We start from the raw sequence: 17,360 nt of genomic DNA, 5'->3' as shown, positions 1-17,360 counted from the left end.
TGCTGATTTGCCAGACACTTAATGGCTCAATACAGAGCTCATGGACTGTCACTGGGGTCTCTGGATGAAGCTGCCACTTGGTCCCAGCACTATTGTGTTGTACCCCTGGTGCTCCTGGATGGCTTTAGCAGTTCTGTCTCATTTCCAGAAACTTGGAGGATGCAGGAGAACATCTCCTGACAGGTCCATCAGAAGCCCCAGTGCCATTTGGGGCAGTTGATCCCATGCCAGCCCAAGGAGCCAGACATCATTTAGCCACTGGCAACTCTCCTGCTGCTGTGGGCAGAGCAGAAAGGGACATTTGCTGTGGAGCTGTCACAAACTGGGAGCGAGGCTGTAGGGTTAAGAATAATATGTATTTTGTCAAAATTTACAGTTTAAAACAGTGTTAGCTGGAAAAATACCAGTTGGAGTGGTCTGTGTTGTTGGCTACTATTGTGGTAATTTATGAGAAGTACTAAATAAACGTGTACAACTTTAAAAATGGCTGGTCCAGCACTGGGGACGAGGGACCAGGTGAACAGGAGTTGCTGGGAACTCTCCAAGGCCCGTCAGCAGTGAAACTCAACCTCCCCCAGAGTAGCTGTAGGATGTTCTGGTGTCCAGTTTCACCAAACAAGCTGAGTCCTGGAAAAATTGGGAATTTAATCTTTTTGTCTGTTAAACATGATGGGAAGCTGCCTAATGGAGAGAAGGCCTTGCCAAACTCCCCTCTTCTGATAGCTGGGAGTGATGCCCAGCATAACTTGGGTCAGAGGAGCAGGTTGTCATTATCATGAAAATTTCTTTTCAGCTCTTTAAAAATCAGTATAATAGCTCTAAATGCACACCATTCTGGAAATATTCTTTTTCTTCTAACAAAAGTAGAAAATGTTATTTATTAGAAGTTAATGCATGTAGTGTAAATATTTCCTGGCACTCAGTCCCAGCTAAAACAGAAAATCTGTTAATAAATGAAACTGGGCAAACCAAATTAATGAGTGCCTCCAACAACCGTGTGGTTCATTCGTAGTTGGAGTGGGCATTTGGAAGGAATCCAGGTAATTGTGAAAATGTATAGGAGGTGATAATCTTTTGAAGTGATGATAGCTAAAGAGAGAGAACTGTTCATGTGGAGCTCTCAGATATGGTATCTGGGCATGCTTCATGATTATAGTTTACTTTGCCTGCCATCCCTACAATTTCTATTTACATTATTTAAAATAAGATATGCATAAGTTAGATAAAGAATAATGGATTAGAAAATAAGCCCTCTGACTTACAGGATGATCTGCAAAGCATAAAATGCAATATCAAACAGTAGCTATTTCCTTGTTTTTAGAGAAAGGAAGTGTAATTTACTTTGTGTCTCTTTTATAGAGTCTGCTATAACAACTGGCACACAGATCTAGATGTGACCAGTGTATTAACTTGCTACTTTTATTTAAAAAAATGCTCTAAGGGTCAAATAACTTGACGATTTTATTTTGTTTCCAGTAGAGATCTTACTGGGCAGGTTGAGACCACTCAGCCTTTCCTTCTTATGGGTGGGAGTGGCAGGGCTGGGGCTGGGGAGGTGCACAGGAGCAGGGAGAGGTGCAGGACCTCCTGGTGCAGCCTGGCACCACTGGGCCCATTGATGCCAACGCCTCAGGTGCCACCAGTGATGCACTAGGGACACCAGGCTCCTCTGTCATGTAGCACTGTGCTTTTTCTCCAGGTGATGATTTCTGGTAATTCTGTGGAAAAGAATCACTGTGAAAGCCTCAGAATTGTGCCAGACAGGACTGTACTTGTGTGGCTTCTTCTGTCTCTGAAATAATGTCCTCTGTCTGCTTTGATCTTCCTGATGCAGCCAAACACTGAAGGGTTGTGCTAATGGATCTGCTTTTTTATTTTTCTTCCCTTTCATTGCATGACAGCAGCATTTTTTAGTTCCTGATGACCACAATGTTTTGCTGCTAGAAACCACTAGAAATCAGTCATTTATAGAAATATTTAGGTTCTGCATCATTAACAGAAGTGAAAAAGGGATGAGTGTTAAGATAGGGTTTATAAACAAGTTTATTTTATTTTTCTAAAATATAGGTGTACAGACTTTCTGAAGAACCATAGACCGTACTAACATCTGAGAGTGTTGTCAGCTGTGAGTTTTCCAAACTGGAAGAAAAAGTGAGAGAAAAAGTGCCACAGAACTAAACACATGCTGAGTTTTTAATGATGCTGTTTCAATTATTTGGTGTGTTGTTGGTACACAAGCAGGGAAATGTGTTTGTAGAAATATGTTCGAATTTGTCTGGTTTACCTGCAGTGGAAACTGATTTTGTGCAAAGCGTTTTATAATCACAAACAGATACTCCAGATTACTAGTGGAACATAACACATGACACTTATTTTTGCTCTCTACAGCTGTGGGTCAGTCTATGGAGGAAGTTTTCCTTTCTGTGTTGTCTTTTAGAGAGTTGGCAGAAAATTAAAATAATGCCAAAGGAGAGAGAAGTGAAAAATAGGAAATCTGAGAGGAGAAAGCAATTTTGTGAGAGGCTTATTTCTGGATGGGCATTTCTCTTACCTTTTTTATCCTGATTTGTGATCTTTTCCACATTCCTTTCCTTTTAAGATACCTGATGGTGTAGGGCATGGAAGAGTATGGCTTTGCTTCCTGTGCTTTGTGCTTGGAAGGCCACTAAAGGAATTCACTTCATTAGTATTCAAAGAACTAAAAAAACCATACATTCAGTTCTCTTAGTTTGAACCTGGAAAAAAAATCCAAACAAAATAAAAAGCCAAAACACTAAAATAACATAAAATAAAAGGTAGACTTGTGAAGGTGCTTGACATGATTGGAGAGGATTGCCTGTCCGTGCTCTCTTGCTTTGAAGTATTTATTTATGTCACAGGTGGAAATGTCTGAAAAGTTCTAAGATAAGCATTCAAGAAAAAAATAACAAGAATAAGCATTCAAGAATAAAATAATGCTGACATTGTGGGGACAAATGAATATAAAAGGGGCTGAATAAGATATTATGATATTAATGGCACAACTTGTTTGAAAGGACGTTCATAGTGTGGTAGGGGTTGGCCTCTTCTCCCAGGTAAAAAGTGACAAGAAGAGAGAAAAAATTGCACCAGGGAAGGTTTAAATTGGATATTAGGAAAAATTTATTCACTAAAAAGTTATCAAGCATTGAAACAGGCTGTCCAGGAAAGTGGCCCTGTCACCATCCCTGGAAGCATTAAAAAAATATGTAGATGTGTCAGTTTCATGGTTTAGCAGTGAGCATGGCAATGCTGGGCTAGAAGTCAGACTTGATGATCTTAGAGGCCTTTTCCAATCTCATTGATTCTGTGATTTGATTCTATGAAATTCTGAGTACTACAGTTTTGATTGCTGCTTCTTCCTTAAACTTAATTTCTGACAGTAAGCTCTCATAGACATGATATTCCTGTGAAAAATCAGAAGTAAAACAACTGATGGAGCCAAATTCACAGACAAGTTTGATTCTTTCATACCCTCGACAAATATGAAAGACATTGGCATTTTTCTACCTTTTTAATGAAAAGCCTGTGAAAGTACATTTTCACTGCTGTCAGGCTAGTCATGTATCCCAGAGTCTTCAATGAGGTTTTGCTGTCTTCATCAGCATCCAGGTGTCTGCAGCACTGATTTATGAGCTGTGTCCAGCCTTGCTAGCAATGCCACTGAGAATGGCAGGTTGTCTTTATTACAGAGGACACCTTCCTTAGGCTCCACACTCACATGCCTTTCCTGTTCTGCAGAAGATCTCGTTATCCAAGTGAGGAATGGAACTGCTTTGTAATGAAAGTCATGGCATGACATGATTATTTACTAACAGACTGAAATTAAGAAATTTCATTATTAAAAATTCATAGTGTTTCACTTATGACAGTTTTTGAGAGAGGAGTCAGTGAATAATTTATTTGCCATAAGCATTCAGCTTATCCTTATCAGATGTCTTTGTGCAATGTTTGTTCTTGAAAATTTGTGAAAAAACCCATCAAAAAACAACAACAACAACAAAAAAAACCCTCACCCAAAAAAATTGCTCTCCTAACCAGAATAAGACTGCCCACTCACTTTCTCCCTTTGATAAAACCTACATTTGTAAGAGTTTTCACTGCTGGAGCACATATAGTTCATGCCAGTGGAGTTTGTACTAGCAAAAGTAGTTGTGTGTCTGCATTTGGAGGCTTTGCTCCCATAAGAACCCAAGTAAAATCCTTTAAAGCATGGATTAAGTGAAGAGTTTTATTTTGGGAATAGTTCCTTCTTGACCACTGTGATATTATGGAACTATCATAAACATATACTGTCAGGGTTTGTTTGGTTTTCTTTTTTCAAAGTGTTTTCCTCTTCAGTTTGGTTTCTAAATTTCTGGTCAAGATATTTGTTACAAGTGAGGATCTCTCTCTAAAATGAAATGTGTTCACTGAAATGCTTATTGTGCCTTCCCTAGACCAAGGCTTACTTCATAATGCCAAGCAATGACTACTGTGTTTTGAAAAGCACATTTTATCATTGGCCGGTACAAACCAATGAGTCACGAGTTAGTTTTAAGTTCAGCAAAGATCAGGTGCCAGATGCTCCATCTATGCAGAAGCATGCATCAATTTTATGTGAGATGTTATTTTCTGAGATCCCACAGTGGCTGCAAAGAGCTGTGTCATGTTTTTTTTTTCCTTTGGCTAAAATGAGACGGGCAGGATATTCTATTAATATGAAACTACTGTGGCGTTATCAGAGATACATGCTGAATACTTTCAGTGGGTATCTAGAAGAACTATTTTGTATAAATTACCTGTGTTGTTGTCTATTAAATGTCTTTTGATCAAGAATCTGCCATGTGTGCAAGATGTGTATTTGTCTTGGTCTGCAGGACAATGGACCCATGTCAGTGAGAGACTCGGGCAGTTCTCTGGGGGAGGACAAGCACAGAGATTGCTCTCCAAGCTTGTGAAGCCTCCTTAATGAAAGGGCCTGTATTGTTGCATGATTTCCTACTAAATATAAACAAGGGGTAGTGTATACATAATTAATCTCATCAGGGTTCCTTAGTATTCTCATAATAGAAAAATTAATTACAATTACCCTTCACAACAAGGTGAGTTCATAATTTGTATGTGTGCTAGCAGATACAAGATTTAAACAAAAAAAAAAAAAGAAAAAGGACCTTGTGTCTATAAAGTACAATGACAATGTTACAGTGATTTCTGGATGCACATGAAATCTCATAATATGAAATTTTCAAAGAAACAGCCATCTGATTTTATATAATTTGGAAACAAGGAACAAAATTTACTCCGGTGTAATTTTAGGGCATAGGAACAGGAAAGGACACAGAGAAGAATCTAATCCATTCTCTGCTCTAACCAGGAGCCTTCATCATACTGGACAGACATTTGTCTACCTTCTCAGTGTGTCCACTGCTTCACTGCACTTTCAGCCTACACTTGACTTTAAGAGATTTCTTTTCTGATTTAATCTTTCTTCAGTTTAAAATCACTAGCAACAGTTCAGATTGGTGTAGGCAGGAGGGGTCCCTATTTTACTGTGTTTGTAGCTACCTTTTATGTAATTGAAAACTTAATGTCTCCCTTCAGTTTTTTGTTTCTGGTCCCAATTCCAACATCTTTCTTTTAGATGGGGTGCTCTAAACCTTCACCTTTCAGATTACTGCAGCTAAAAAAATGGGAGATCTTCCCACTGCGCCTATGGCTGCTCCTATTGCCAGGCACGAGTTCCTTTCAGGTCATGAGCTCTCTGCTTTGAGGGAGCATTCATTGGTTCTGTGCCTCATTTGGAATCTTTTCACAAAGCTCTGCTTTGATGCACAAGGTGTTTGCCCAGAGGACCTGATAGCTGCTCCACAGCCAGTAGCACCAACATCAGTAACCTGGTGGATGCTGAGATGTATGTAGCACAGCCTGACAGGATCAGAGGCAGCTTCTAGGCAATGGAGACTTAATTTCAGTATATTTGCTTGAGAAACTTTTTTTTTTTTTTTTTTTTTTTTTTTTTTGTGGGCCTTCTCTTTGGGGTGGAGATTTAATAGTCAAAATCCTGGTCATATTGAAACCTACTAGGGACAATTAACATACAAGACTAGACAAATCTGTGTTGGAATGAGATAAGGGATATCAATTCCAGATGGAATAAAATGCAGTTTACTAGAAGGAAGAATTTAAGTCACAGCAGGGTTTCTGTTAGTATGGATTTGAGCAAGTATCTGTTTTTAATTGTCTTTAGCAATGCTAACAATCAAAGCTATTTCTCTAAAGCAGGATTTGAGAGTTGTCCAATAAATACTCCATGAAGCACAATTGCTCTCTATATTCTTGCAGAGAATAGCATTTCTCAACTAGTTATAGAAGTATATCCAGTCTTGGTCACAAGGAATACCAGTCAAAATTTTTCTTAACTGTAACTAAGGTAACTTGAGAGCAGTTTAGAAGGATGAGCCTAGAGGCTCTACCCAAGTTAAGGGTAAAAAAGAGATTGTGTTGAAGAACAGCATAACTCATTTCAGAACAGAGTAAATCTCTTAAGATCTTTTAAGGCAATATATTCAAATATATTCAACTTGATATGACAATGCGTGAGTTTTCAAGCATATCCATACAATTCCCCTGAAGTTAGTGGAATACAGAGACACCAGAGGCAGAAGTGGTTTCTCTTTGAACCTCAAACCTTTGCACCTTTCCAATTAGAGAATTGTCTGGAGCTCTTGTATTTTTCCAGCTTTCCTTAGAACCAACTGCATGCACCAAATATTAAGGAAGTAAAGAAAATGTGAGGAGGCATTAGAACATGGTACTTTCAAACACATCAGCAAATACTGGGAACTGTTCCCAGATATGGTCTGAAAAGAAAAATGGTTGATTGAATTTGGAGTTTTCCAAAACATCTGCTCCTTCAGTTTGGAACATTAGAAAAAGAATTAACTCAAATTTGTAGTTCAAGAAAATAACCCTTTTTTTCCTCAATAAAAAAGGCATATTTTTTTTCTCATTGTAAGAGAAATGATTGAGTGGAACATTAGTTTTGCTATGGACTATTTGGTTACTGTTCTTGTGTCACTGTTGACATAACACAGAATTCAACCACCTTGCAGCTCTAAAGTGGCCTTTCTTCTGCTGTACAGTGAGGATTTTTTCTTCTGTATTGTGTTGTTGTTTTTGTTGGGTATTTTTAAGGAGCATGCTAATTTCCTAAATCAGGACTGGCTGTTACTGACACCTCCTGACAGCTGCTGAAATCACCAAGTGCAAGCCTTTGGGTTTGTAAGTTACACCAAGGCTGCACCAGCTGCTACAACAGATTCTTCTTTGCAGGTGTCAGCTATTCCATGACACTGCATTTGTCTCTGGCTTGCCAACATAACCTTTGAGGCTGTCAGGACCTGTAGCAACCACCTTCTGTAACACGAGCATCTATCAACTTGGTGAAAATGCTATCCTGTAAGAAAGAATTGAAGATGACATACATCATTTTCTGAAAGCATATGCAAGCCCTCGGAACCACTGCCACCAACACACTTGAACCAGCCTCACCCTGCCCTAGGGATGAAGGGGAAGGGATTATAATGCTGTTTTGAAATATAGACCAGGGCATTTTTGGTGCACTTGATTTTATTAATTTTTCCTCAACTCCTTTACATGCTGCACCAAGTAAGTCACATGGTTTATTTTTTTAGTCTTGGAAAAAAGTCCGCTGAGTAGTCTGGAATGTTGGGACCTTGCAGACCTTGGCAAGCAGCTTGTAGCAATAGAGTGAGTGTGCTCTTGCATGGAGGCTTCCTCACCCAGAACAATCAGGTCTTCCCTGGTTGCTGCTTGTCCTCATTGTCCAATTGTGGGAAAAGACAGCCTTTATTCACAGTGCACATTTGAACCTTTGGGGACAGTTACTGGAAATTTTGTAGAGGTTATGTATTTACTTGCTTTCCTGAGAGCTGCTGTGATCATTCCAGAGCACTGCAGAATGATGTGATGTAAACGCACACAGACTGAGTGACTCAGCTTGTCAAAAACTCATTTAAATATAAATGCATAAAATAGAAAAAAAACCCAAAAAAACAAAAAACAACCCCAACTGGAATATGTATGTGCTAAAAGCCCTTTTTGTGATTGCTGAATCTATAGCATTATTGACTTTTCATTGTAGCTGAGGGATTACAGAGGAAGAGCTTCCCAGCTTTCCTTAAGTTTAATCCTTGCATGACATGTTTGTTAACTAGAATCCCCACGTTGCCAGTCTGGATGGGAGTGGTGCCACACTGTGTGTACACGTGCCACAAATGGAAGGTAGAGAATCCTGGGATGAGGTGAAGAGACGCAGTCCCTGTTACTTCAAGTTTCTTCCTTCGTAAATTCATTGGTTTTGTGCCTCATTTGGAACCTTTTCACAAATCTTAAAGGCCATAGCAGCTCCACCTTTGTGCTGCATGCTTCAGCTAAGGTGCTTCTGGGGGAAGTTCATTTGGTGCTGCTGCTCTGCAGCGTGCTCTCTTCGTAGGGAGGCACTGGGTCTGGAGAGAGCTCAGTGTGAGCCTCTTCCAGGGAAGTCTTCATGGTGGCCTCCTCATACGACGGAGGCAAACACACCGAGAGGAAGGTGGCGTCAGGGACCAGCGTGGAGTAGTGGAAGCTCTGCTCGCTGCTCCAGGGCAGGGCAGAGAGGAAATGGGGCACGTCGTGCTCGGGCAGGGCCTCAGGAAGGTCGATGCTGAAGATCTGTCCCTGCTGAGCGGGGCGCTGGCAGCGGCGGTACAGGAAGAGCAGCAGGAATGCCAGGAAGAGCATCATGGTGGCAGGCAGTATGATACACAGAAATGGCTCTATGTCGTCTTTGGTTGAGCTTGTCTGCTGTCTGCTCTGTAACCAAAGCAAAGAGGAAGGGTGTTGGATTCTTGGAGACCTCTTAGTCAGAGAGAAAAAACACATTCCCCATCTCTGCCTTGTGACATAGCGGTTGCTTTTCCAACTTTCTTTCTCTCTACACCAGTATCAACCAAGCAATATGTTTTGCAGACTCATGAATTTTATTTACTGGCCAATTAAACAAATTACAACCAGAGACAAAAAACCCCAGAGAAGTTGCTAAGAGTGTTGGATTTTTAGAAAGCCCTGTCTCCAATGGGGGAAAAACCCTAAAAACCTGGAAATATATGCCATTTTTTATGACATTTTATTGCTCTTGGATTATAGCAGGAGACTGGTCAATTTTCAGGATACTGGTCGAGCTTTTAAAATTTGGGAGAACATTGAATTGCAGATGAATAATGCTGGTGATCCACCATCTGGTGTTGCTTCTTTGTGTTTGGAAAACTGTTTAAAGAACAAATATTACAGCAACTAGCCCTTTCCAACAGGGGCCATTGCCTACAATACCTGCTCTTTGGGTTGTTCTAACCTCACAGGCCAGTTCCAAATAAAACACATTGTTTTTCTTGGACAGGACAGCTTGGACTGGACCTCTTGAGCTTGCTCTGCCAGTGATCCAAGAATCGTTTTCTCCTGTTTAAAACTACAGAAAAAGAACTTCTGGTGTAAGAGAAGTAACACTTGTGACTGCTGTGTTAGCTTTGTTTTCTGCAAATGTAGCACAAATGACCTCTGTCCCACAGCTTTTGAATTGTGATGTAATGTTAACTGGAGTCATAAGCTATGAGAAAAACCAACAAAGCCATTTGTGCTTTTGTGTTGTATTAGATTTAGTTTTAAAATTTAGTATATCTTGTTTCCAGTCTGACTCCATCTTCTGATGATTGGGTCTCATTCAGAGTCTAGTCTAGGGCAGAAGGAAAACCCAAACTTTATAATGCTGTTTATCAAGTAATTCCCTTTGTAAGCTCTTGACTAATGCTGTGAGGTGCCTTTTTCACATTTGCATGGTGAGACTAAACTGGTCAATGGATCAGATTTCCTTTATTTTGAGTGAAGGTGCCATTCAGGCCAGGAGAACTTCAGTGATTCTTTCCCCCAAGGGTTTGGAAGCAGGAATGCAAACTGGCCTGTTTGTAGCAATGGCTTTGTGAAAAGGACAGTAACTCCAGCATCTCCTTTTTAGTCTACAAAAAATTTCTGTTCTTATTCTTCCAGGAATCACAGTCATTCTTCTAGCTACAAAATCACACTGTAATCTACATTCAGCTGGTTATCTACTAGTCAATTGTAACCTCTTTGCTTTGTTGTCGTATTATGAAATAATTATTATGTGTCATGCCTAAGAAAAATAAAATAAATAGGCATTGATTCCTAACAAATAATGTAGGGAAGATTACTGCTTTTCTATTTTTTCTCTAAGGTATTGTGGGTCAGAAGCTAAATGCATTAAAGTAATTTTAAAATACACTGAAACCTTTGCAGATTAGCTATGAAGCTATTTTTTCTCCAATAGTCTTTTACCCCCAAAAAAGCATATTAAAGAACTATTTTATATTTATTGGTACTTTTTATTAAAGATTTTCTGGCTGTATAAGCTGTTGTCTTACCTGACCATTCAGTGGGTGTCAGGAAAAAGCAGAATTGGAAGAAGTTGTTCCTGCTGTTCTTCCAATGCAAACATTAAATAATTTCTTAAAAATTAGGGGATTTTTAAAAAAGTTGTTAATGCTTTTCTAGAGTACCTTATGACATGCATGAAACATTTCAAGAGAAAATGAGAAAAAAGCATTCAGCAGTATTATGTTAGTGCTCTGTGTATGTGGAGACTCATTGATACTGATGTGTTACCAATACTCTTACAGTAAATATTGAGAAGAGCTGAGCTTATAATGGACAGCATTATTCCTGATCAATGAAGAGCTTCTTTTTAAAATCCAAGTCTAAGTTTTGGGTTTAATTTGTATGGAGCAGGCTTTCATCCAGGTTAAGCCTTGGTCTTAGTATCTGAATTGTACAGTATTTTGGTGGTTTGTGAGGACAGGGAGTGAGATTGCCAGTATTTCCTACATGAGATTAGTAAAAGGTACATAGAGCCCCAATTATCATTTAAACTCAGTGCAGCTTCCCTATAAATTTCACTGCAGTGATATTTGCATGTTGAATAATGGCCAAGGACTCAGTGTATCCTTCATGTGCTGGTGGAGGCACAGGCAAGAGTGAGGGCTGTAAGACAAGGCCTTGCACAAATACTGGACTTCAGAAGGGAAGGAAAGGTTAAGCTTGATGGAAGGAATTAACAAATGGTCTTGCCTCTCAGGGAAATATACTTTGCTCCAAAGCCTTGACTGGAACCCAGAGGTCTTGTGCCTTGCAATGAAGTGCCTATTAAGAGAAAGGTGCAAAATATATTATTGTTGGAGGGCACAGTTTGCATCTAATGGTAAAAAAATGGAAGGAGTGCAGCTATTTGTAGTATGAGCTGGCTCAGATGGCAACAGTCTGTGAGGTAGCCACAAAAAGACACCTTAGGGTATCAGTTGGGTTATTGGCCTGAAACCTCTTCTTGTTTAAAGGCCCTCAAAGTATAGCCTATAGCACTATTTCTAAAATTGCAAAATCAAGCTCTCAAGCCTGAATAAATGCCAGCATTTTTGAAATCTGTGAAATCCTTAATTTTCTCTGCAACACATATAATTTTAAATTACATTATTGTGCACAAAATGCCTCCTCAGGGTTGTGATAGATTGCTTAGGGAAGGAGGTGAACACCACAAACCTCAGGGTACTGTGTTGCAGGGTGTGTAGAGTATGCAGTGACTGAGTCAGAAGGTTGTGGGAGGAGAGAGGACAGCCTGCTTGTGTGGTAAAGCAGATGTTCTCCTGGGGAGCTGTTCTCCTGTCTCTGATACCAAACGCTCTGGGGAAGGGGCAAGACAGATCAGTGGAGGTGTTTCTTGTGGGTTACTCGTTGGTTTGACTGGGTTGAGATCCTTGGGAATGGTCTGCAGAAATTCTGCACCTGTATTGCTACCTCTGAAGGTGGAAAGGCAGTGCCCTGAACCTGCAAGTACTTTATTGCACTGTGGGATCTGGTCAAAAATTGCAATGTTATTACAAAGCAGCCCATATTCTCTTGTACTAAGTAAAGAGGTCGGGTGGTTGGACTAGATTTTCATTGCAGACCCCTTCCAACTGAACTACTCCTATTTTATCCTGTTCTATTTCAAAATAACCACAGTAACCAGTGCCTGGTGGCTACCTATTCAGTAATGTGTGCAAAAGAAGACATAATAAATTTGTTTAGTTTGTTCTTTTGTTTCACAACCACTGTATAGTTGTTGAAGAACAGTAAGTGAGTTTTACTATGATCTGCAAATTAGTGGCACATAAAGCAGATAGGATTAAGAATTAGGCAATATTATAGAATTATAAAATATGCTGAGTTAGAGGGGACTCATCAGGATCATTGATCTCAACTCCTGGCCCTGTGCAGGACACCCCAAGAGCCACACTGTGTGCCTTAGAACATTGTCCAAATGATTTTTTAACTCTGTCAGGCTTGGTGCTGTGACCACTGCCCTGGGGAGCCTGTTCCAGTGCCCAACCACCCTCTGAGTGAAAAATCTTTCCTCATATCTAACCTAAACCTCCCCTGACTCAGCTTCATGCTTTTTCATGCTAACAGGTGACAATAAAGACTGGTATTGCTCAGTCTGTGTTTCAGAGTGCTCATAGCTGTTTAAGCACAGCTAATGTTAAGACTTTCCTATCTGGGTGAAGTAATTTGTAGGCTACTTAGTGTATTATTTGAGCTGAAATAGTTTTTTAGAACTACTGCCCCACAGATGCCCTGGACCTGACCAAGGAGTTATGTATCCATTTGGATGCTGCCTCCTGCCAAACATTACATGGACTGATTTTACTTTGAGATGTAGTTCCAAAAGGACAATGATGGACTTCTTGTACGTATATCAGTATAAATATATCAAATGTATTACAGACAATTGATCAATATTAGTCCCTCTTTTTCTATTGTGCTTTTGTTTCCATTTCTGCAATGACTGCCTAAAGGGCTACTGAAGAATGTTGCAAAGATCTTAACATAAAGACTTGGGAAATCTAATAGGCATTTTAAAAATTACACTAAAAATGGGGATAACTTTAATACAGTGAATCAAAGGTCACTTAAAAAAATTCTGAAATGCCAAACTAAAACTTGTTCTAAACTGACCTAAAGCTAACTTCTGCAGCTGAAGCTCTAAAACTAGAAAAGTAACCACTGTGTATAGGTATCAAGAATAGCTGCCAGAACTGGAAAACAAAATTTTCTAGAAATCAAACTCAATCTTCATTAATTGAAAGTAATATAACTGCAGACCATATTTAAGGTAAAATCCTCTACTGTTTTATATCTGAAAGTTTCTACAGCAGGCATATGAAGTGACTGATGGAATTATTAATTGACTGGTTTTGTTTGATGCTGCTTCATTGGAGATCAGCATGCTCTGCCCGTGTCATCACAAGCATCTACTGTCAGGTTTGTAAGTGACAAAAATAAGGATCTGACTTCCAGCATGAAACAAGTTACAGACACATAAATATGGGAAAATACCCTTTTTAAAATAGAGAAAGGCAGAAAAGAGCCTTTATTTCTATGGAAAAGAGCCTTTATTTCTATGGAAATAAAAGAGATCATATTTCTAAAAAGTCCTGTTTTACCAGAACTGATTCTTAGTAAGATATAGTTTAGACATTGTTTATTCTCCTCCTTTCATTTATGTATTTGTAGGGACTGAAGCAAAGGGTCAGTTTCCCCCAGCCACTGAGCACATACTGGAAGGATAAAAGCCTTTCATTAGTAATCTGTCTGCCAATGTTTTTTTAACATGCCGAGCATGTACAGTTGCCAGTTTACAGATTATGTGACCCATATCAGTTGAGATGAGCTTTCACTCGTGCCTGTTGGAGAAGGAATGAAAGGCAGAGTGTGGCTGAATTGTGTGGTATAGCCATGATGAGTAAAGGAATGGGCTTGGAGCTGAGCTATGTGTCTATACAAAAGGGGGGTAGTACCTGCCTTGGGAGGGAATGACCTCATAAGGCAAAGCATGAGGTTAAGGGAAGCTTTTGTGTGAGGATGGAAAAATGAAAGTTTATTTTTCTTACTGAAATTCCCATTGAAGTGATTGAGTTGTGGTAAGATTTATTATGTTCTTAATGATTTGCTAGCATACTTAGAACTCCATTAAAATTATTTTTGCTAATACAGCCCATATTTATACTAATATCTTTTGAAGTTGAAGCAGGAAACCGATACTTCTGAAATGTTTTAAGTGGATTTGGAACAAAGTCTGCTTTGAAGTCATTAGGGTGTGGTCCCCCCCTTAGGTTCTTTTCCAAACTCTATCCTGATCCTTGAAGCTGATTCATTATTGCTTGTAAAAGCAAAAACATGTAACTCTGGAAAACAGAAAAATATTTTTGTGGCTTTGTATCCATTAGTAATGACATGTAATTTAAATGTGAGCCTGGATTTACACAGAATTTTCAAATATTTGTTGGAATGTGACTCTGGTGATGCTGTTTGTTTCTCACTGTCAGATAAAAGCAAGTCTTAAGGTGTGAAGACATTGTCATTGCTGTTCTAACTCTGGAAATGTTACCAGTGAGGCAGACCTTCATAAAATCATGGCGACATTTAAATACTACTTTTTGTCCTGTTTTGACACTCACACACACTCCTACCCCCATTTATTTTGTAACAGTACACTTTGTATATATCAGCTGAGTAACGTAGCCAGTTCATTTGCTAATGCAACATGCTTTGGACCTTTACTGTGGAGCTACATGCACCTTAAATTATTATTTTTGATCAGAGAAACCCTTTTGCTGTATCCCAGACCAAGCCAGAAAGCAGGCTGTGTTTTCATCTCTGGGGGCTGCTTCCCTCCCCCCCTGGGCTGCATGTGATCCTCTCTGGCAGAAGTAATCAGCGCTCAGCTTAGGGAACAAGAGTTCATTGCTGCCTGCGCGGGACTCACAACATCTGCAGAGAGGCTTCCCGGCACCAGATGCAGAGCGTAAACATGCCTTTAACAGAAAGGAAATCAAGGGTGCCTTATGCTTAAAAGAAGTAATTAAACTTCCTTACCTGCCACCCCAGCAAAATTTTTCCATCTAATGTTTTTCTCCTCCACAAATGTGTTTAAAAAGACTTAGCAGCAATAAAGAAATGCTCCGACTCTCTGTAATTGATCAGGACTGCTTTGGTACGTCCCAATGCCCAGGGATTTACTCTGCACTGTACACTGAGGTGTTACACAGACATACACACACATGCAAAGTCAAGGGACATGCCATAGAGATGAGCAGGGGGTACAGACCTGAAGCTCTGTTTCCAGAAGTGGCCCACCTGGTTCACTGTTTAGCCAGTCATAGTTCCCCCTGTCAGCATGTCCAAAATTTTTCAAGCTGCTGCCCAAGAGCCACCTCATGCTTTCATTGACCTGGTCTTCTGTCTTCGTGCCTCCACCTTGCCTCGCTGCTGGCAGCTGCGTCTCCGCCTCCCAGCCTGGACCCAGCCGGGCTGCTCGCAGCTAATGATCCCTCTCCAGCGGCATCCCCTTTCCAGCCGGAAAGGAAAAAGGAAGTTAGACACCCCCTCGTCGTCAGGAAGCCAAGCAAATAGATCTCAGAGCCTCTCTCCACTTCCAACTCAATCTCTCTGGATTTGCTTCGGTGGCCTACATTACCAGCAAAGCTGGCATCAGGTATCTGGGAGCTGGGGCTGATAGCGCTCTGATTGGAGCACTCCCTGCATTAGGATTATTAAAAGGGGAATTTGCATGTGAATCTAAGCCCACATGGTCATGACTCCATGTGGATAAATAACGCTCTATATTTAGTTATCTAATAAACACTATTTCCAACAAAATAAAATAAATAAGCCCCATGCTTCTATGTTGAGAGTGAAAGGGTACCTGAGGTTCCTCCCTCAGTTACACAGCACAAGGTGGAAGCGCAATCCAGGCAGGTTTTTGTTCCCTGTTGCTGAAACATACAGAAAAGAAAAGTGTTTTCTGAGTAGAGAGGCAAGGACACGAGGCTAAATGCTGTACTGAATTATTTAGCAGTGTTAGGATGTAGATGTTAATGATAAATCCAGAGAGAGAGCTCTGCCAGGAAAGCTTTGGTCACTGTGGGAGTGTACGATTGCTTCTGGTAAGAACGAGTTGTCAGTTCAGTTAAATCAGGTTAACAGTTTTCTAGGCTACTTGTTAAATGGCAATTGTTTCTAGTGAGAAGACACTGTTTATCCACAAAAAGAAACATGAACTTATTTCACTCATGTGTGGTAACTTCTGAAGAGAGGACTCTTTAACATGAATTAAACCTTGATTCAACCTGCAACTTGTGCTGCAAAGCTGCAGGTGCCTTTTGCTGCCTTGCTGTGGGCAGAGGGAAAAGCTATTGCTAAATGTCTCTTTCAACTCTGCAGCTTTTCAACTGTGGTGCACTTTTTATGATTTCTCAAGGCTTATCTGTCAGAGCAAAAGTTGTGCTTAGGACCGATAATAGAAACTTGGGGTTAGAATCTTAACCTCTTATTTCTTGCCTGGACTTTTTTTCATCAACTTTTCTTTTAGTTCATGGCTCCCAGAAAACTGCAGGTGTAGTTGGCAGCACCAGGCTCTACTCCTCCAGCTCCAGCAGTGGCAGCCAGTGGTGCCAGCACTTGCCATTTCTAGCAGGAGGACCCTGCAAGAACCTGCTCCAAAACTGGCTGTGATCCCTGTGTCTGCAGCTTGCAGGAAGGATTCACCCTGCAGGTGAACCATGGCTGTGTGGTAGTTTGATAAATCTATCCCGGTTTGTTACTGAATTTGCCAGGTGAGCAGTGGACAGGGAACAATAATATTGCATGAAGGGCTGGTCTTGCTGCTGAAGCAGCCACATCATTGCTGGCAACTGAACTCTTGCTTCTGCTGAGGTGCTCCTGTGTGAAGCTAGAAATCTCACCTCAGCAAAGCCTTTGCATGCTTCTCCTCCTTTCCTCAATGCCTCACTCCTTGGAAAGCACTTTCAGAGGTGGTGAGTGTGTCCAACCACCAGGACCAGGGCAGTTACACTCTGAATTGCAATGTCCGCTGAGAAGCCAGGTCCTAAACATGGATTAACAGGTCACAGGTCAAAATAGTAAAATATTTCTCTTGATGTCTCAACACCTTGTAGAAAAGCAAGAATAACAACCATCTTTTCTAAACCACTGTTAATAAAATTAATTCCTTTCAGGAGCCTTGAGACTGTGTAGCTTAAATCTAGAATCTCACATGCAAGCAGGAAACATTCATATACCATCTTAATTAGGGTCTTAGTGCAGCCCCTAAGATTATTAATGCTATTTTTAAAAGCTTGCTATAAATTTGCCTTGGGACTGTGCATGAATAATGAGGAGAAGTAAAAAAATACGTCCCC

General features: G+C 40.3%; 1 protein-coding gene across 1 annotated transcript; it reads right to left on the bottom strand.

Moving 5' to 3' along the window:
- Positions 1 to 7,689: 7,689 nt before the first annotated feature.
- Positions 7,690 to 16,931, bottom strand: SMIM28 (small integral membrane protein 28). Its single transcript, XM_066546878.1, has 4 exons — positions 16,905 to 16,931; positions 15,866 to 15,935; positions 15,269 to 15,508; positions 7,690 to 8,874 (listed from the first exon to the last, which is right to left on the bottom strand). The coding sequence occupies exons 3-4, from the start codon at positions 15,377 to 15,379 to the stop codon at positions 8,476 to 8,478; spliced, it is 510 nt and encodes a 169-aa protein (XP_066402975.1). The 5' UTR covers positions 15,380 to 15,508; positions 15,866 to 15,935; positions 16,905 to 16,931; the 3' UTR covers positions 7,690 to 8,475.
- Between the last annotated feature and the right edge of the window lie 429 nt (positions 16,932 to 17,360).

The sequence above is a fragment of the Molothrus aeneus genome, chromosome 3 (genome assembly GCF_037042795.1).
Source record: "Molothrus aeneus isolate 106 chromosome 3, BPBGC_Maene_1.0, whole genome shotgun sequence".
Classification (NCBI taxonomy): Eukaryota; Metazoa; Chordata; class Aves; order Passeriformes; family Icteridae; genus Molothrus; species Molothrus aeneus.
This window is presented reverse-complemented; position numbering and strand designations above follow the sequence as displayed.